This window comes from Ambystoma mexicanum, chromosome 6q (assembly GCF_040938575.1).
Source record: "Ambystoma mexicanum isolate Mex_15411 chromosome 6q, UKY_AmexF1_1, whole genome shotgun sequence".
Lineage (NCBI taxonomy): Eukaryota > Metazoa > Chordata > Amphibia > Caudata > Ambystomatidae > Ambystoma > Ambystoma mexicanum.
The window spans coordinates 1,524,232,460-1,524,253,339 of record NC_090937.1 but is presented as its reverse complement, the minus strand read 5'-3'; the positions used below and the strand labels follow the sequence as shown (position 1 = coordinate 1,524,253,339).

The window sequence follows — 20,880 nt, the reverse complement described above, 5'->3', positions numbered from 1 at the left end:
GAACCTACCTCACATGGCACTATAATGCACTTTAATCCTACTACAACAGTTACATAAAAGACCCCAAAACCACAGGCCTGGCAAGCAGCTAGTGAACTCAACGACAGAACTTGGGCAGCTGTCTTTCCCATAAACTATAGGAGGGTGAAGCTGATAAATAACAGGAAGGGGGAGGAGTAGAGGGAAAAGGGAGGCAGGAGGGAATGATATGACTTGTACCATGGCCTGGGATTAGATGAAATTGAAGAACAAACTCCCCCCCCCCCCCCTCACCACCTAGACCAATTTAACAAATGGTACTCCGACATGAGTGCAACAGCAAAACAAGCGGCAAATGAGCTGCTATGTTTGCTCTCTCATACCGCATGCATCAGGCACACCTAAAATACTTGTACCTCAAGTGCCCTTGTTGGATGCACAATGTTTAATTCATCTCATATTGTGTAGAATTCGGAGCACCTTCCAGTCACGCACAGTTACAATAGAAATGCTGCAGAATGAGAGAACCTGCACGAGCAAGCCGCAAGGAGTGATTTGCATTGAAGAACCATTTTATGTCATGAAAGGGGACAAGGTTTACAGAGAATAAGTGGCATGACAAGATGATCATGTGCAAAGCTGAGGCACTACAAGGACTAACTGAAGAAAACTTTCAATGGGTCAAAGAAACGTGTACTCCTGTCTGGTCCCAGCACATTGCAAAAGTCACATGGGTTACTGCACTTGAGAAGCCCATCAAAACCCATAGAGAAATACCGCACAAACTTTGTTTTCACGGCGAAGGGAAGGTGCAGATGGGGTCCAACAAGCAGTGCAACAAAATAATCATCCCTGATATGAAAAAGGGTACAGCAGCGCTCATGGACATGTACTGGGTGTGTGGCAAACAAGCTTACCTGCATTTACCGACATCATGGAAGGGCACATACACCCTGGCCACCCGGCACTCAGCGCTAATGGTAATCCCAGAAAGCCATATCAAAGGGGGGAGAGAGGTGGCTGGCGTATCGGCAGCATGGAATTCGGCTGACACATCGGCAGCACCTCAGTCAGCAGCAACAGAGCCTTCCGCATACGACATTCTGACCAAAGATGAGGTCAAACTATATCTCCAGTGAATCGTCCAAACTCCTCACTGAAATCCTTGCTAGGTACAAGTTGTTGAATGTTTCAGCCGAATTATTTGCCTCCCTCCTAATGCCAGGACTTCAGGCAGAAACGAACGCCAAATGGCTACAAATAGCACGCTGGGAACTGATCCAACTGGCCAACGACACTGAAGAAGGATTCATTGTGAGCAAGGTTGAACCTTGCGCCTAATGACAATGCAGAACTGGTACGTCCTGGACCTTCTCACAGCAATAGACGGCGGTGTTTGCCGAAAAATCGGGAGCGCATGCTGTACATTCGTACCTTTTTGAAGACGCGGATAATGGGACCCTCTCCCACGTCATGTTGGCAGTCCACAGCCTGGGGGAGAGAATGCTGAAGGAAGGAGAATAGAGCTGAGCAACTGGTTCGGTACTGATTAATTGGATACCGTCATGGTTCAGTAGCATGATAAACTTTTGTTCCAGTCGTCGTTTTTATTTTACTATTTTTCTGTTTGCCAACTAGGAGTCCAATGTTGTGCGAAATCAATGCCTAGTTCAACAATGATGATGGTAACAATGGGCAAACAGACAACGGTAGCAACCATGATAGATGCACAAATGCAGACTGGTGAACAAAACCCACCAAGATGCCGCATGACAGCCGTCTATCACCAACATGGGGATAGGGTGGATAGTTAATATCACACAACAATTAAAGAGCCACGGGAGCTGCAATAGTACAGGAAAGTGTGGGTGGACCTGGATGGGGATGGAGGAATGTGTATATATGATCTGCACACCTGATGAGTACGCAAGAAGAGGGCTGAGCCTGAGAGGTGTATGTAGTGCTTGGATGCCAATAAAGGGGTACACCTGCATGGGACGAAGCAGAGTATTATCGGAATGAGAACAATAATAAACAGTAGTTTGTTACTTTAGATGTAACGAAAGGGGGGGAAATGTGTGGGAGTGAGGGGTCATTTAGGCCCCCCCATACATTCAGCACGCTGTAAGCCACTTGCTCATACAATAATGGGGGACGCTTCCACTGCTCGCATGCACACTAGCAGTTTCATTGACAGTGGCAGAAGTGAGGTTATTGTGCGGGACACTTGGCTTTTGTGTACTCTCGACTCCATCTTTGGACTAGGCCTCACTGCGATAATACGAAAAGGCTTCTCTCCCCTCTGCAACGCCGTGCTCATGCCCCCCACCTTTTCTCACTGTGCCTGAATGCTTCGCAGCACCATTCTCACGGATGAGCCGGAGATAATTGAAACAAATGCACCAATGTAACATTTCATTCTTGCTCTGAGATCACTGTCCTGTGTGTGAACCGGCCTGAAACATGCCCATCCGTCGCCACAAACCAGCCTGTGCCCTCTTGCCCCCGCTGTTGGAAAATTACTGCCAGTATAACCCTCTGCCCTTGCAACGTATTCTCTTGATGTAAAAGACGTGTGACCCTGCTGTGAAGCCCACTCCAGTGTGCCCCCGACTAACATCAGACCTCTGTCACAGTATATTGCACCCTAGAACTAACAAATTTCAGAATGCCTTACAGCCTCTTTTGATGAACGTGGACCCACCCCACCATCGATGTTTTCTCACTGACCAAGACCCTAAGCCCTGTACTTCATACAAGTCCCAATGAGTGATGCTGTAATTTGATGTATGCAATTCATAGGTTTATGATAATGTATTCTAAGGATTTGTAGTGACCATTATTTAATGCATGTCTAATGGTAGTATTTCATGTTCGCTTAGCTAGGGCCCGCCCTACCTCAGCACCTAAGCAGCCAACCAGGGAGGGGCAGCGCCTACATGTACCTATACATTTTTGTCCTGTGTCCATTCATAATGAACTTTTGTAACATTTGCATCTGACATCATTGACGCTTTTTACCCTTTTAATCAATTGTACGTGTATTGTTTGCCAGAGCGCTCTCGGGCAGCAGAGTTATCTAGATGCCAATTTTACATAAACGAAACTTAACTCTCGCACCCTGTTCTTAGTCTCATTCCCCATTGGGGTGTGTCATATTTATTTTATATTTGCACGTCTAAGACGGGGAATGGGCCTATACACCACCATGGATGAGAATCCAGAATTTCGTCATGCAGCTTCTTGGCAAGAAGCGATTTCTTTAAATAATTGTTTTTTATAACGCGCCTAATACCATACGTAAGTTCGGTTTTGAAGTGCGGATCTGGGATTTGAATCTGTTGCTCTGCATGGTCTTGCTTCCAAGACCAGCACGTTGCCCCTGTGCTATCCTCCGTTAACATTTAGATGAATACTGTCCTGCCACATTTCGTACATAATTTCCATATACATTACCTGTGTTCCTTAACAAACAAGGCATTCTTAGCACATCAGGGGCTCGTGTAACGGGTTCATCCTTCACTGGTGTATAACTGGTCAGGGTTTAACCTTTATTCCTCAGTGGGTTGAGGTTACCTGTAGGACAGATTTATCACCATCCATATTTTACACCCTCACACATTGAACAGCCCAGAATAATTATTGTCCTTTCTGTAGTGGAGAATTGCACAGTATTCCATCTACTAAATTAAAGTTCATTTCATCTTGCTTACATACACCAACAAGAACATTTTGTGTCTTGCGCACCAGTAAGGGGACATTTAATGTAATTGGGACTGCTACATTATACCCAGTTTAGAACCAATTGGATGTCTCATACATGCAATACTCCTGCTTGGGTTCCTTCTATAGCCTCCTACAACACTAGACCAGATAGCAATCTTAAATACTTGTAATCTCTTGTCTTACTACCATTTGGGTTGGTATGTTTGTGCCCGTGTGTGAAAGGCAGCTATAGCTGAAGAAGCCTTGTTGATGAACACACCATGCAGATGTCTCTAGATTCCTTCACCTGCCTTTTTCTGCTCTTGTTCCTAGAGATTTGCTGGAATGCTGTTATATGGCCAATTAGTATCCGGCGAGTCATTACCAGGCTGGGAATCCCTTTATCGGGATTCCACGGCCTTTGTCCCCGGCGGGGGGGCGTGGCAGCCCCTCAGCCAATGAGGAGGCTGGAAGCGGGGCCATCCCCGCTCCGAGCCTCCCCACGGCTAAGAAGCTGCCTTCACCCCCGCCGGGGGCGCTGGTAAGCTTTTTTTTTTTTTTTTTTTTTTTTTTTTTTTTTTTTACCCTCCCTCCCTCGTCCCTGCCCTCTCCGCCCCACTTACCTTTTTGCTGCTGCGTCCCCGCTGGGGAACGATAGCAGGCTCCAGCAGTGTGGAGACACACGGCTGGAGGCTTGCATCGTCCCCTACCAGGAACGCAGGTACGTTATTTATTTTTTCCAACCTTCCCCTGCGAAACGCCCTCCCAACCCTACTTACCTTCTGCTTCTTTTTTTTTTTTGGGAGCGGACGCGCTGGGAACACTTGTGTTCCCGGCGCGTCCGCTCCCGATGGCCGCCATGGAAAGGGAAAACGGCCTCCCGTTTTCCCTTTCCCGGCAGCCATTTTCTTGGTTGCTTTTTTTGTTTTTTTACTGTCCCGAAACGCTGCGGCTTTTCGTGGGGAAAAAAAAATGCTTTTAGTGCCCTGGTCACGCACATAATGCGGGCCGGGGTACTAATAGCAATATGACCCTCGCGGCGGGGGCATTACTGACTCGGGTAATGCCCCGGGGCCTTCGTTAAGGCCCTCGCTTCCCTCGGGCCTATAACTATGGGCGCCGGGGCGTTACCTGAGTCGGTAATGCCCCCGCCGCTCGGGTCATATTGCTTGATTGCTTTCTGGCCAATGAGTCCAGAAAATACTCTGCTGATCACTCCTCCCTTTTGCAACTTTTTAGCGGAACAAGCCTTGCTGCTAAAATTGTTATTGAGGTTAATTCAACAATGGGTGGTGTGTTGGAAGTCCAGGGCATGTGGAAGAGACAGCAGCTGGTGGTAAGGTGGAGGTATGACTGATGCTTGGTAGCCAGGGTTGGATAGCTGAATCTGAGGTGGTGGATGGGCTGTACGTTTATCACAAGCAGTCTGGCATCTAGGCGCTGTGTGGAGCACTACAGGCACACTGGGCGTTTTCTGGCAAATTAATGATGTGCATGTGGGTTAATACATGCAACTCTTCTTGGCATTTGGGTTGCTACCTTTCTTGGCTATTCTCCATACAACAGACCACTTTTGAGCTTAGTTTTTCACAGCACTTTATTTCCACATAACTAACATGCTTGCTAGTATGTATCCTCTGTAATACTTTTAGGAATTATCAGTATTTGGATTAGTTCCACGTTCATCATGAAATAGTTTTAAAATATTGCCCTCAGCAGAAGATAAATTGTGCAACGGCAGTCATTTTGGAAGTATAGGTGCTTACTTGCTAAATTTGTTTTTAAAATTAATTTTTGCTTTTAAGCTTGGTCTGATTTTTTTTTTTTTTTTTAAATTTATTTTCAGGTCGAGAGCTGCGAGAGTAGCTCACACAGCATGGATGAAGTTTCCCTCAGTGAGTTTGGCGAGTGGACTGAAATACCTGGTGCCCATCATGTCATCCCATCTGGATTTATCAAGATAGTGGAGATACTTGCTCATTCCATTCCAGAGTCTGTTGTCCAGTTCTGCAAACCTGTGAAATGCATACACTGGAATCGGTCCATCAGCAAGGAGATTGAACGGGTGGCTGACCACAATAGTGACGAGGCAGAAGACAAGGGCTACCCAGTGTTTGTGGAGTGTGAAGACTATGAGTTTATTCCCGCCGACCATGTCATTGTGACTGTTTCTCTTGGGGTCCTGAAGAAGTATCATGAATGCATGTTCCACCCTCACCTTCCAGAGGATAAAGTAGTTGCCATTCAGAAACTAGGAATTAGCACCACTGACAAGATCATACTAGAGTTTGAAGAACCATTCTGGAGTCCCGAATGCAATAGCATTCAGTTTGTCTGGGAGGATGAGGCTGAGGTCGAGAGTCTGACTTATCCAGAAGAGATGTGGTACAGAAAGATTTGCAGCTTTGATGTTCTGTATCCGCCTGAGCGATATGGATATGTTCTGAGTGGCTGGATTTGTGGTGAAGAAGCTCTAATAATGGAAAAGTATGATGACGAAACAGTTGCAGAGACCTGCACTGAACTTCTACGTAGATTCACAGGTTGGTACTGGTCCAGTTCAACATCTGCAATTTGGGCAAGTTTCGTTTTGGTGCAAAACAGTGCAATAAGACGAATGTCCATTGGCACAGGAAACACTAGGAATAGGGGTGGATCTATTCCTAGTGTTTTATGGTTTATAGTTTTAAAAGCAGCTTTAAAATTGGCTAGCAATATGCAACACTTTTTTAAACCACAAACTCAAAAAGCATTTGAAGACAACTATTTCTTGCAGGAAAAAAATCTGGGCAGAACCTTTTTAACACATGGGTAATCCACTGTGGGTATTTATTAGATTGGGAATCTTCAGAGCTCCTCTGACACCAGAATACAGATGGTTGATTGCCTGGAAGGGTGTTCACAGAATGACAACACATTAACCAAAATGCTTTACAACGGAGATGCAATTTCAATATTGTGTTTTGCGAAGTGTTGTGCATAAGGTGACCAAAGCAGTGTAGGAGAATATAACCAACCTGGAACAAACTGTAGAAGAAAATGTTGAATCTGTATTTGCAGGGTACTGTAGGTGCCTTTCCCCGGATTGCTACGTGTGAGAGAAAAAATAAAATAGACACAACCCCTTGTCGGGGAAAGAGGCACTGAGACCCGGCTGCAAGAGTTCAAAGGATGGTTTATTTCTCCAGCTAGGAAATAACCCAAAAACTCTCCCCCATCTCATTACATCATACTTATATTTATATTAGTCAAAGTAACTCTAACAAAAAATGCTAAATGGACCCGATTGACCAGGCGGTGTGGTGCTGTAGGTGTGGGTGGCATCTCTTCCTCCTGGTTGGCTGAGTAGCTGACGGACGTCAAACATCTTGTGCTCCATGCAGGTCAGGGTCTAAGCTAATATGTTACACACTAAATAACAAATTATTGAAAACATTGTATACTACTTGTCACATTTCTTCATAAGTCACACACAATGATTGTCAGTACAATTGGGTCCTTCGTGGCTTTAATTGAAGGCCTTGACCTTATTGTGCATGTAGAACAATCAGGCTGTGTTTCGCATCTTTCTAAGGCTTCAAACTCATCAGTACAAGTAAAAAAAAAAAAATATATATATATATATATATATATATTAGTAAAATGCTTAGGGTTAGTAGTGGGTGTGTTGGGTGGATTTCGCAGCACAGGCGAGGGTCTGGCACTTGAAAGAAATACCTTACAGGGGGCACAGGGTCAAGATGACAGTAAATTGTTCTAAATTGGGGGTGGGTGGCTGGCACGTTTATGGGGATGAATCGAGCAGAAAGTGCTTAGCTCATTCTGGTTCACATGCCGGTTCTCAGGCGAGCAGTGATCTCAGAGGAAGAAAACTGCAGCATATTGATTGTTGCAACTTTCTCCGGCTTCAGCATGAGAAATGGAAGCGCAGAGCTTTCCTTCGCAGGGGGAGTGCAAGGGTGGGGGCCAACCAGCTGCCTGCGTGCTTTGTGTGTGTGTGTCTCTGTCCTTGGCTGCTGCGGTGGAAGGGGAGCTGAGCATTGCTGTACTATCGCGGTGAGGCCTGTTTACCCAAGATGGAGTCGAAAGGGGGCACAAAAGATGGATGCCCCGTGTCCTGCTCAGTAGTCCCATCTATGCAGCAGTCAACCGTGGTTAACTTCACATAAGGGCAAGGGGCAATCCCACTACCGGAGGCACGTGGTCCAAGCCTCGTACTGAGGAGCGTACGACGCGAGGGGGCCTAAGGACCCCTCGCTCCCATACAGTATGTAGGAATAAATTTACATAAAATACCAAACATTCAAATATAGAGTAATGTTCACAAATATTCTAACTATAACATGACAAACCTAAATCAACATTATAAATTGAATTTGAAATTAATATACTTTCAGCATTTTTGCTTTGTGTATATACAACATAAACAGTTTTTAAAATCTACATTACATAAAAGACACAAATTACAAAATTACATAGCTATGTAACACATACATAATATTAGCTACTAAAATGTTTAAAACTATTTAGTCAAATATATCCACATATCAAATGCATGGTTTCTTTCTAAAATATAGAAAGTTAAAACTGTGTTCTTATATTATTAATAAAGTGCAAGTATCGCAATCAATTTCATATACAATTTGATCCTATGATAGATCAAATTTAGGTCACTTCCATTCATGAACTTTTGCCATAACACAGTTGGGCCTTGAGGGCTGAAACAACTATTGTAAGCTCTCATCGTCTGTTCTCTAATATAATCCAGATTTTCACACCTTGACAAAATATGTTCTAATGATTCAATAGTGTTTGTACCACATATCCGACATGCACACGGTCATTTTGTGACGGGCCATTCTGAGCTCCTTCAGTTTGTAGGACTTTTATTGAATTTTAGGCGCCAGTACTGTTGCATCATCCATGAATCAGGAAAAGGCCACAATATAGGATGGTGGATTAGTTTGTGAATCAATGTACTGGATAAAAGGACCACTGTGAATTACGCGCTAATTGTACTGTTATTCTCATTATCAACTATTCTGATTTTTCTTTCTCAACCAGTATTTTAACCTTTTTTATATTGGTTGGGGATATAACAATATTACCCCCCCTCCCCCCTTCCATATACTATATATAGTGAATATTGTTCCCCATGTGCCAATCTGTTCATAATTATCTAAGCTCATAAAGGCCTTGGCATAGTCAACCATTATCGTCTTGTTTTTCAAGGTCGTTAGGTCAACTGAACACATAAACGTCCTTATTGTTAAACTAGATAAGATACAAGTCAAGTGCAACAGATGCAGAATGCGGCATGCAGAATAATTTTCTGAGCATTTTGGCTTCAAACTGTTTTAATTTTGTATGGAAACGGTGCCCCCAGATTTCTATTCCATATGCTAATTCTGGAAGTATTTTCATTGTATACAAGTACAGTCTTCACTGATAACCTGTTTCTAGTGCCAACCATTCTCCAACATTTCAATTTAGTTTTTGCCCAGTGACGCTTCCAATTTAGGGGCTCATCGGGTATGTGTATGAATTTACCCGCTCTTATTTGTTCCCTTCCAGAAACCAGCTCATATTCACCTGCTTTTTACTTTTTCCACTAAATATCATCACTTGACTTTTTTCTACGTTCACTCGCAGGCCATTCTGCTTAGCAAAGATTCCTAGGCCATCCAGTAAGCTTTTTAACCCCTTGGGTGTGTAGTCCAATAACATCATCTGTGTAGCCCAGCCAGTTTATAAGCTCTATACCCACTTTTACAGGGTTCAGATTGGCAGGATTAAATGACATCAAGAAATCTGCCAGATATAAATTAAATAAAATTGCGCCCACTATACATGCTTGTTTTACCCCCGTCCCAGTGGGTATAGATACCGACAATTTGCTGGTGGGATTTAACCTGACTTTCACCTTAGTTTCCCTATGTAGTAGCATGAGCATCCTTAGCAGTCCCAGCGGGATGTTCCATGCTTTTAGTTTGCGCCACAAGTTATTTCTTAGGACCGTATGAAATGCAGTGCTAAAGTCTATGAAGGCACCAAAAACGTTGTCTTTCTGCGTATCCAGGCATATTAAACTGCAGATACTAATACTAGGATGTTGAGATGTTCTAGATTTGGCACTGAATCCTGTTAGGTACTTACTTAGAATGTTAATCTATCCAAGAGTTTAGATCTGCCAGGAGTAATTGCAAAGACCTTTGCCGGTATGTCCAACATGGCCAATAGTCTGTAATTCCTTACTCGTGTGAATGCTCTTGGGTCATGACCCAGATAATTCCCATTTAACACCGTCAAGTCATGTATGGCAACCATGTTTGTCCACGGACTTGACTTATTCCTGTTATTGCTTTTGGACTTGAACTAGATTGACGGTTTATTTGCATTTCAGGATCTATAGAAATTATATTGGCATTAAAATCGCCCACAATGTATAGTGATATTTTACAGTACTTTTTTATCATGATATCTACAACCTGCCTATTTATTTTTGTAGCAACTCCAGATGGAGGGTCATAGATGTTGACAGGTGAAAAACCAGGCCTTGGGATTTCCCCAACTAATACTAAAGGCGAGTCACAAGGAATTTCTATAACAGACCAAGGGGACATAACCGTAATCAACAGACTGCATTTTGGACTACCAAGTCGGCCTTTAGTCGCGTTTTCTTGAATTGTGGATCTTCTATCAAGCAGCAGATTATCTAACAGCCAGGTTTCATTCAATATTATGATAATACATAGTTTTATGTTGGACCATAGCCCATTTTCCCCAGACAACATCTCGGGTGTACCATTAATACATCAAGTCGGTTTCATCAATTTTGTTGTGATAAATGGGACTTTAAGGCTAATGGGAGCAATTACCAATAACCAGCATCATCACTTTTTTGGTCATTCTTTTCATTATTTTCAGCACCACTTCCAGTCAGATGTTTAATTACTTGAGTGGAGCACTGTCTTAATTATGGGTTTTGTTATAATGGTTTTGACAGTACGGCCATCAACGTTGGCTATACTAGAGCTTTTTGCTCCCTCTCGCTTATCACTAGCATTATTTTTGCCATTGATATTAACTATATTGCCAGTTTTGTTGTAACTGTCACTTGTTATTACTGGGGTTCTAATTTTTTCAGGGTAGATGTCTACTATCTCGCATTTAAATCCTTGTCGAAAGAGTTAATTCTCTAATTCTAGGATATATTACAGCGTGGAAGCAGATTCAAACCAAATATTTGCAATACTTGTGCGACAATGGTCCATTTGATCCACGATCTTTGATACAACGTAGACCGATTATAGAGTGGAATATATTTAAGACTGCTGCTCTATTTAGCTGTGGATAATTTACATTGGCTACTGTTTGTTTTAATTGTAGAGCTTTAATTGCTTCGCCTGTAACTGGGACTAAATTACTTGTATTCCTGTTGTAGACCGTAGTTCAGTCAACTTCTTTTGCGGAATTGTGTTCATGAGTGCGCTTTGGCTTGCCGGCGCTAAGCATTCAGTAGGCGGGGTTATGCAAGATGTTTGTTCTTTAGATGTTATCTCTCCTATCATCTGGCAGTCAGATGTATGTGGTTCTTTTGACAGTATTACTGGTATCAGATTATCTTCTATAACTGCCAACGAAGCATTGATTTATTTTTTTGGGATTACCGTCCTTGGGTGTGGTATTGGGTATTATCTTGTTGCCCAAGTTACTGTAGTATTTTGAAATTTTTGTCCGTCGAGCAAACATGAACGCCCGTGAGACGTTTTTTTTTATTTTTTATTTTTTTAAATATTTTTCCCCATTAGATTTTTTTGGAGATAACAGGTGGTTTGACTCTCCCTGGATTTATCAGCTGAGGGCTTTCAGACAAATGTGTAGAATCTGAAGCTCCCTTGAAAGTAAGGTTTGCACTCATTATGTTGCCAGTAATTTGTATTGTTACTCTGGTCACACAGTTTTCCGATTTCTGTTAATACATTTATGAAGCACAGACTGGATGCCTAGTTTATTTTCTAATTTACTACATGTATTTACAAGTGTAGTTAGACATTCAGAAGCACGAAAACATCTCATCGGAGGTCATACTAACTTCACTACTTTCTGATGGGGCCGATACTGTTATATCTATGCCTTTTTGAGTTACTCCATATTAATCGGAATGTCATCTTCACAGTTGATGCCAATTTTTTTTTGTCAATGTTTCCTTTGTTTCCAATCATTGGGCTCTTGGGGATATTATCTAATGGTGTAGTTCCAAAAAGAGACAAATGGGTCAATCAACATCACACTGAGGGTTGATGTGATCTCTCTTGCGTCGCCTAGGTTTTATACCTCTCAACTTATGCGCGGCAGGTCAATATTTGTTTATAAATCAATGTTAATAAGCAGGCTGTTCGCCTAACTATGCACCAATGCTTTGGTTATCTCTGCTATGATGTTAATTTGATCACCCAACATATCTGACGTAGTATGATAGTTAGCATTTGCAACATATACTTCACCTTTCAAGCCATCTGGTGACTTGAGTTTTTCTACATCTCTATTTGGTGGATGTATTTTAGGTGGTGTAGTGACTAACGGAATATTCATACAGTGTTTATTTTTTCCGACAGCATTTTTTGTCTGAATAACATCGTCTATGAACTTGGGTCCCAACAGCTCAGTGATCTATTTAAATCAGATGCTATTTCCTTTGTGGCATTTTCTTTGATCCTGCATAACGTGGTCTTTTTAGGAAAAAAGTGTCAGCTTTTTGGTGGTGTTATTTTAGAGTTAGAGATGACTTTGGGGGTGTAAAGAGGTCTAGAACTTCTTGTTTGAATTGTATTTGGCATCTCAAATTCCAGAGGTGGTAGAATAGGAACTTGCGCGGTATGGATTTGTGCTGAGACAATATTTACAGTGTCTGTCCCAGTATCAGAACTATTGCTAAGCAGTGTATTATCGCTTAACATTTTCCAAACAATTGGACTTCAGCTTTACTTTAATGGTGCGTCTGTTCTTGATTATGCTATGCTCTTTGTATTATAGATCAATGTAAAGTTCACAATTAAATGTAGGTAGGGTTTGCTATAACTACAAAGAATGGACTCTACATATATTTCCGTATCACGGTGTATAAGATAGAAGTAACCGTTACTATGACGACATTAGCTTTGTTGCTCACAAACTCAGGTTACACAGCTCGCCACTGTTCGACGGTTTCCGGTGCATTGAGTGTAGTGGAAAAAGTCAATTAATTAGCAGCTTAACTCTTATTGGTGGCGTGCCAAGTGCAGGTTGGTTTGATATGTAAGCACCTACTGTTTTGCTTGTAATTCACTTTTAAGCACACTGTGAGGGTCCTATACACGTTTGGCTGCTATCGCTCTAGGTGTATTTAAACCATTAGGTACGTAAAGCACAATAAGTACCTTAAGCACAATTGCAATTCAGGGTGTAAGACAAGCACGCAATCACCTGTGCACACATTCATGCAATTCTCGTTTGTACGTTTTCCCAAAAGGAAGTTATTTTCAATTGTGCCAAACTAGTCCCCTAAACCAAGTATGTCATAATATAGGACAACTAGGGCAGCCAAGGCACATATATTATCGTTCAAACTGACGGCTAATTTGAACAAGGTAGCAACTACCACAATTACCATGCAGTTCAAGTTCAACTCGGGTACAGGCATAGCAGCATATCCGTGGCTACTTCTCACAGCAGTATTACCGCTACCCACTTTGTTACTTCAAACAGTGAAAATACGTCTCTGCATGTCTCTAGGTCACGTTTATTAGTTTGCAACAAAAGGAACATATACAGTGCAACATACCGTGACTTTCACAGTTCGCTTCTCGCTCCACACGATCAGCACTTAGACAATGCACTTCTACAAATGCGCGCCATTTTTTCCCTCCGTTGATGCATGCACACTTTCTTCGAAGTGTTATTCTAGCCCATCTGATACTCTATTCCAGTAAAGGAAAGATTTAATCTAAGTAGTGTCTAAGCATGTTTACATTTTACAAGTCATTCTGAATCTGTTGGTTGTTTCCATGATCATCAGTCTGGGGTTGGAGCTGCCAGAAGCACAGAAACTGCTCTCCTGAACATCTGTGAAGACCTGCTCTCCAACCTCGATTCCAACACCCCGTGTCCTCATCTTACTTGATCTTTCTTCTGCCTTTTACGCACGTTAACCATGCCATCCTGCTCCACCGCATCTATGATAACCTGGGTATCACCGATCAGGCCCTGGGTTGGCTGACCGGTTTCCTCTCCGATCGACCCTCCCAGGACCATCTTGGGTCCTTCCTCTCCTCTATCTCTACCTGTGGTGTTCCCCAGGGGTCTAACATCTTCCCTGGCTGTTACACCAATGCCTGGCACTTCTTGGCCACCGCATTGCCGCTCTCTGCCCCAACTTTCAGTGCTATGCGGATAACACTCCACTTATTTTCAGGCTCCCTTCCACCTCTTCTTCTCCTTCTCTCATCTAACTGTCTACTATCCAGTAGTGGTGTGCGCCAATAATCTCTGCCTTAATGCCAGTAACGCCGAGATTCTCCTCATCGGCACACCACCTCCCTCCCTTCCTGTCACTCTCTGGCTGACCTCCCTTGGCCCTATTCCCGCTACCACCTGTGAGGCTAAAAACCTCAGGGTCATCTTTGACTCCACACTCTCCTTCTCCCCACATCTCTGACGTCTCTAAGAAGTCACACTACCAGCTGCACCTCCTCTGAGGTATTCTTCCATTACTTTCCTCCCCCAAGAAGCTCACTTTCTCCAGAGTTCTGGTTCTCTCTAGGCTGGACTACTGTAACAGCCGCTTTCTAAATCTGCCTGCTTCTACTCTCCGCCCTCTGCAACTCATCCAGTACAGGACTGCAAGACGTGTCCTTGGCCTCAAGCCCAGGGATCGTATCACTCCAGCACTGAAATCTCAGCACTGGCTCCCAGTGGCTGCGAGGATAAAGTTCAAAACCCTCTTCATTGTCCACAAGGCCTTCTGGGGCCTGGGTCCTCAATACCTCGAGTACCTCTCTCTTCGTATGTACCTTCCTTCTCGAGCTCTTCGCTCATCCGCCTCAAACTCCCTCAGGCTCAGTCGTTTCTCCAAGCAACGAGTTGGTGATAGATCTATCTTCGGCTAGGCGCTCCCTCTGGAACAGCCTCCCTGAAACTTGAGGAGAATCATCTGCGGTTCCAGAAGCACCTCAAGATTTTCCTCTTTGCTCCTGCCTTCTTTCTGCCTCTCCCCTGCTGAATTCCTGGCTGAAACTGCACTGGTCACCCTGCTACCCTCTGATCTCAGGCCAAGGTACCCTTCCTGCCCAGTTGCACACCTGTACTGCCCCCCACCCCCACCTCCGGCAACCCATGCACTTGGATCTGTACCTTTAATCGTACAGTCCCCTACCTGCAATTTGGACACCTGATGTCTGCACTTACCCTTGCACTTGCCACCTGTTGGCCCCACTTCTTGTTATTGTTGATCCCATGTAATGCACTGCCCCCTCCCATTTCCACTCGCTCTTTTCCCCACCCCTGTCCCCTGCACTTGTGCTATCTCATTGTCACTTGGCCTAGTAAGATCGTTGTCTGTTTTCCCTTTGTCCCCCTTCTCTGCCTTGTCGCACCTTGAAACACTTGTTTATAGGCACGTTATAAATGCCACATTATGTATAGTGTGCATGCATGTTTAGAAAATACTGTCTTCTTTACAGTGGCCCCTCCATGAGTAGTCCCTGTCCTCTTATGCACATTATGAAAACTCCTTGCCTCCCAGCCTCTAGGCATATCATCGCACATTATATCTGGATCGTGTTTTATTACATTTGGTGGTTTTGGCATTTGTATTTCTACGTGCGTGCAACATGTATCAACTTGAACACAAAGTAACGTACGCATCCCATTTACATTTCACTACACTGAATACACGTGAAATTGCAACATTGCACCCATTTCCCCGCACCCTCAGTCACGAATATGGTGTGCGCAAAATTAACCCCTTTTCATCATTGGGATCTTTTCTGACCACCCCAACATTAGTTATCATTGAGCGCCTGTAGTAGCCGGCGACTGGAAAACACGGTCGACATCTCTTGGCCTAATGGGCAGGGGTGAAGAATTGACCATGTCTAATGGGGGCGGAGTGGTTTAAGGAACAAAGCAACATGGAGCTCTACACACAACCGTCCACTATATCCTGGGATGAGTCTAGTGCAACATTGAGCGATGCACAGAACAAGCAAGAAGCCTCTGAACTATGTTAAATGCTGAACCGCATGCAAACTGGGCTTCCTCTTTCAATAGCAAATTGGACGACATAAATATAAATGCCAACATAGGCTACCTTATAGCCAAAATGGAGCAAGAAAGCGCTAGCTTGACTGAAACAGACACCATAATTGGCACGGTGGAAGACTGCATTCAAGACCTCAAATATCAAATGGCCAAAATGACCATGGATCTTAAAGCAGCCCTGCAAAAATGTGATGAGTTAGAATCGCGTTCGAGGCGTAATAACATCAGAGTTATATGCCTCTGAGAATATAGGTCCAGGCCCAATGGGGGAACTAATAGAACGCCTGCTTCGTCAAATTCTGGGGGACACAGCTTTGTCCACCACCCTCTTGGTGGAAAGGGCATACTGAACCCCTGCTCTAGGACCCCGAGAGCCACTCAGACCCTTCATAGCGCGGCTAATGAACTATAGGGAGAGGGAGACAATACTGCGACTGGCTCGGTAGAAGGGAATTAATATTGGAGTCAAGTAAATTCACTTTTACCCTGATTATTCGACGGCAGTACAGATGGAGCAGAGATCTTTTGCAGAGGTCAAGAAGTTATTGAAAGAAAGAGAAATATGCCATGCTCTTCCCGGCCAGACTACGGGTGCAATACATTTTACGATACCAGAAGAGACAGTGAATTTTATTGAGACTTATATACCAAGCCCTCTGGGTGGGAAAGATCTACCGGCAGGGTAGACTGCAGCAATGGAAGACGGTAGCTGCTAGAATCTACAGCAAAGACATGGCCAAACCCTTATATGCACTGTTACAGGCAGAACATGCCACAGTGCTGAGTGCACTATTCTGTTTGTTTTCAATGGGCACATTCCAAATACTCAGTGTCGCATAGCAATTTGCCATGCAATTATGAAGATTTGCTAATTAAATTGACACTTGTGTAGCACAGCTCAATGAAAGCTCACTTTGCATTCTAGTGCCGCAGTAATCCACTCCTCCACTCTAAACTGTCGATAGCCTGTGTGGGAGTGTTAGGCAGTAACCTAACTATTTCCAAATACCAGTATTTAACTTTATTTTTCAAAAGACATTCCTGCAATTCCATTCCTGTTGCATAATTGTAGTATTGCTATTGTAAAAAAACTGCATTGTATCCATATTTTTTTCAGTAAAGTTTAGGTTATTGTATCTAAATATTGATGTCCATTAGATTTCATTTATTTAGGGAAGATGCATCATATTGGAGAGGACACTTTTGAAAGCTTACGTGATCACACGGCCAAATGCTTTTAATGGAAAAACGAGTGTTGCATAAGTCTAACTGGTGCTCAACCCATGAGTGGATCCCAAACTCCTTGACATCCTAGCTTATCACGTGTTGCTTATACCTGCGAGCCTGAAATAGAGGTGGCCACAAACTACAATATGCCACTTTTTTTGCTCATTTGTGTCTCCATGCTACACCACCCACTCTTAGTCTTACTTTCTGTCGTCATACATAATATACAAAGCTGATGTTTACGCAAAGTGAAAGGTGCAAAGTAGTGATCAGTAGTTCCATATATTCTGTACAGGTACAGATCTACTTCAATACCATACACTGTAGAGCGCGTCTCCAGAGCTTGCTTTACTCTGATTATGATTGTATTATATATTCGCACCTGCAGGAGAGAGCTGGCAACTCAAGCTGGGTCTGCAAGTAGCCACCCGCATTTAATGTTGGCCCCACTGCACCTTGAACCAGCTTTCACCCCATCATTGGAGGAGGTGCTCCATGCCGAGTCTCCACTAGAGTGCTACACCTCAACCCCCCTCCCCCCCTTGCCCACTTACCTGCACACCTCCAAGTCCTGGAAATTGTCATTTCCAATCATGTGTAACTCCTTTTCACCGGCATCATGAATTGTGCAATGCCTAGTTATCTTAAAAACAATCAAAAGTATCGGAACCCCAGATGGCGGCTCTGATTGCTAATAGGGATAAAAGCCACTTTCATGGGTTCATAGGGCTAGAATTCTGCACTTGTTAAAAGGCTGTCAGAAGCCCTCCCACAAAATACACGAACCTGCTGTATTGTCGCTCATTTTATGTCTTTGGCACAAATAACCTATGGTGACATTGAACATATTAGTGCAGAATTGCTAATCAAATAGGTTCGTTTGCTAATTAAGAAATTTAATTGGCAATATCTGCTAATAAATATTTGAAAACTACTGTTTTGTTAAGGATCCAAATGGCGAGTGCGTGGCTGAGGTAACGTAAGAGGTCGTAGGCAACGGCAGCAGATTTCCCCCATTCTAGGATTTGTTGTGGGATTTATTTAGAAAAGTTAAATGGGGTGGCATTGCACTGATATGGGGGAGAAAAGTTAACCAAAGTTAAGCTTGGCATATACATTGCACTGACCTGTCTTTATTCATAGAATACTTCACCGCATACAAAATAGAATTGTATTGGGACTCCAACTTAACAGCACATGTAAATGATGTAAATTACTGTAATTAGTATTTTAAGCTGGAACATTGGAGGAATGGGCACCCCATCTTAATCGTGTACGATTATGGCCTATGTGAATAGGCATAGTGTTAACATTGTCTTTCTCCAGTTACTGGCAGAATAAATTACCACTTTGCTAAATCGTGGGGAAGCAACAAATGCTTTAACTACTCGACCCATTCCATGATAGTGGCTTGACTTAAACATAAATCGCAAAAGTTCACACACATTGACCAGCACATAGGTCAGGATGAGAGGTATGTAGTGTTGGGGAGAATTCTCCTTTTATGGCTAATTTCCCCTCACCTAGAGAGTCCCTCAGCAGCTTTGCTGGATTTCTGGAGTTTTTTTTTTCACTTGGTAAGAGTGTGAACTTTTTCCCACTCTTACATGTGTTTTGCAATGTGTATTTTTACTGTTCGTATGATCTTGGGCTCTGGAGCACACCACTCCATGAGACCCACTTTTTGTGTTACACAGCACCTTCAGTGCAGTGACACAGGGTTGTCTTTTAGACTTCCCACTGACTCCATTTTTCTGGGGCTGACTACTGTCCCCCAGAAACATGTAAAGTTGCCATTAGCTTTATATAGTCACTTCAAAACTACAGACCCAGTACACCCCATCTTACATGGAGTATTGGAAATTGTTAATTCCTACCCCTTTTTGTCTGTGCCTCTGAGATCTGTTTTGTTCTTTTAACATTTAGACTTGGCTGGTGGCAGTGGTATCTACCCTTACTTTTCTACCGCGATTATACTACATAAAAGTGGTATTGTTCCAGGCTACATTGGTACCAATGCTGGAGAAATGGAGTTACAGGTAAGAAACTATTCCCTTCTCCAGCATTGGATCTTTCATGGATTCACATGCTTGGACAAAGCAGGCGTCGATGATCGGACAGTCGTCGGTGAAGTCTGTCAACCCGAGAATTCCCAGCCTGACGGGGAATATTCTAAGCATGTGAATCCGTGAAAGATCCCAATGCTGGAGAAATGGAGTTACAGGTAAGAAACTATTCCCTTGTGTGTAGTGGTCCCTAAGGGCACTGCACTGGATTCTGCCTAACCTGTAGTTGTACACTGCAAGGTACAGGGCACTGAAATACTAGTAAATTCTGTGAAAAACCCAAGGTGTTTTCCCTTCCTACTACCAGGGGATCTTCCGTACCGGTGGTTAGGGGAGCTCCATTGATTTTGGATCCCGACCCCGGGGGGGGGGGAAACGTCGGGAGGAGTGGATGATTAGCAAGGGAGGATCACCTAGGTGGAGGGTCCCTTGGGAGTGGAGAGGGATTACCCGAGCCTGAGACATGGTATCCCCTGAGCCTGAGACATGGTATCCCCTTTTCAAATAACCCCTTTTCCTGACATCCCCTCATCCTACTGTCAGCCAGACGCCTTGTTTCCCCAGAACCCTCAATGCTTCTCCTGTCTTAACATTACGACGGAAGACCTACACTCAAAAGGACTTTTCTCCTTCTATGATGTCCCTCTAATGAGGACAGGAAAAGTCAGGCCCTTAGCCACGATCACAAACACCTGATTTCAATTGAGAACCAAACTAAATATGAAAGGTGGAACACAGATTCACAAAGAGAGCACAGAAGGAGAGCTGGCGAACAGCTGAGCAGAGGCTATTGAGAAACAGGCTTGGGAGAACGGGATCCCAAGATGCCCCAGGTTGAAGCAGGATAAAGCAGGGTGAGGGAGCTTTGTCTCGAAGAAACCAAAAGGGTGTGTCAAAGGAAGCTGAGAGGCTGGTTTAGCTCTCTGAACGTGGTGCCATGAAATAGCTTGTTTCCCCAGTACAGTGAAGCCGTCCAGAAAGGTCTGAGGGGCTGGAGGGGGAGAGACTTCTGATAAAAGAAACGTGAAGGATGTGTTAAAGTACAGCCTGTGAGTTCAAAGTGATGAGGGATTTCGGTTTGTAACCATGCAAATGATTACCAAGTTGCAAGCAAGGTTACATGTAAGAAGCAAGACGTGTTCAAATGAAGCTTGAGTGTTTAGAACTGTGATGAAACAAAGCAACAACAGTGGTCCTGTCGAATACCACATTATCGAAAGTCTCTGAAAAACTTGCTGAGTGAAGCAAAAGTTAAACCATATTGTTGAAGTGAAAAGCGAGTTAAAGTTAATGGAAGTAAAAGCCAACTGGAAAGGCTTCTAAAAAGAATATTGAGTGAAGCAAGATCCTGATGGGGATCGGATGAAATAGAATCCCCTCATTACCTCCTTTTCTTCCAACTTCCAATACCTCTTTCTCCATCTGTAGGGTCCCCCAGGGCTCCAACCTCTCCCCCTGCCTCTTCAACACTTACCTTGCTCAGCTGACACTCCTCATTTCCTCCTCCTCCCTCAACTTCCAGTGTTATGTAGATGACACACACTCTTTTTCAAACTTTCTGCAGACCATCTTGCATCTTCCATCATCCCTGACTCAATGCCAG

The 20,880-nt window shown here is 43.6% G+C and overlaps 1 protein-coding gene across 1 annotated transcript in view; it reads left to right on the top strand.

The window, feature by feature from the left end:
* SMOX (spermine oxidase) overlaps positions 1-20,880 on the top strand; it is a 255,085-nt gene that overhangs the window by 138,731 nt on the left and 95,474 nt on the right. The window contains exon 5 of the mRNA XM_069632218.1: positions 5,531-6,227. Coding sequence (XP_069488319.1) covers positions 5,531-6,227 — 697 coding nt within the window. The remainder of the gene's footprint in view (positions 1-5,530; positions 6,228-20,880) is intronic.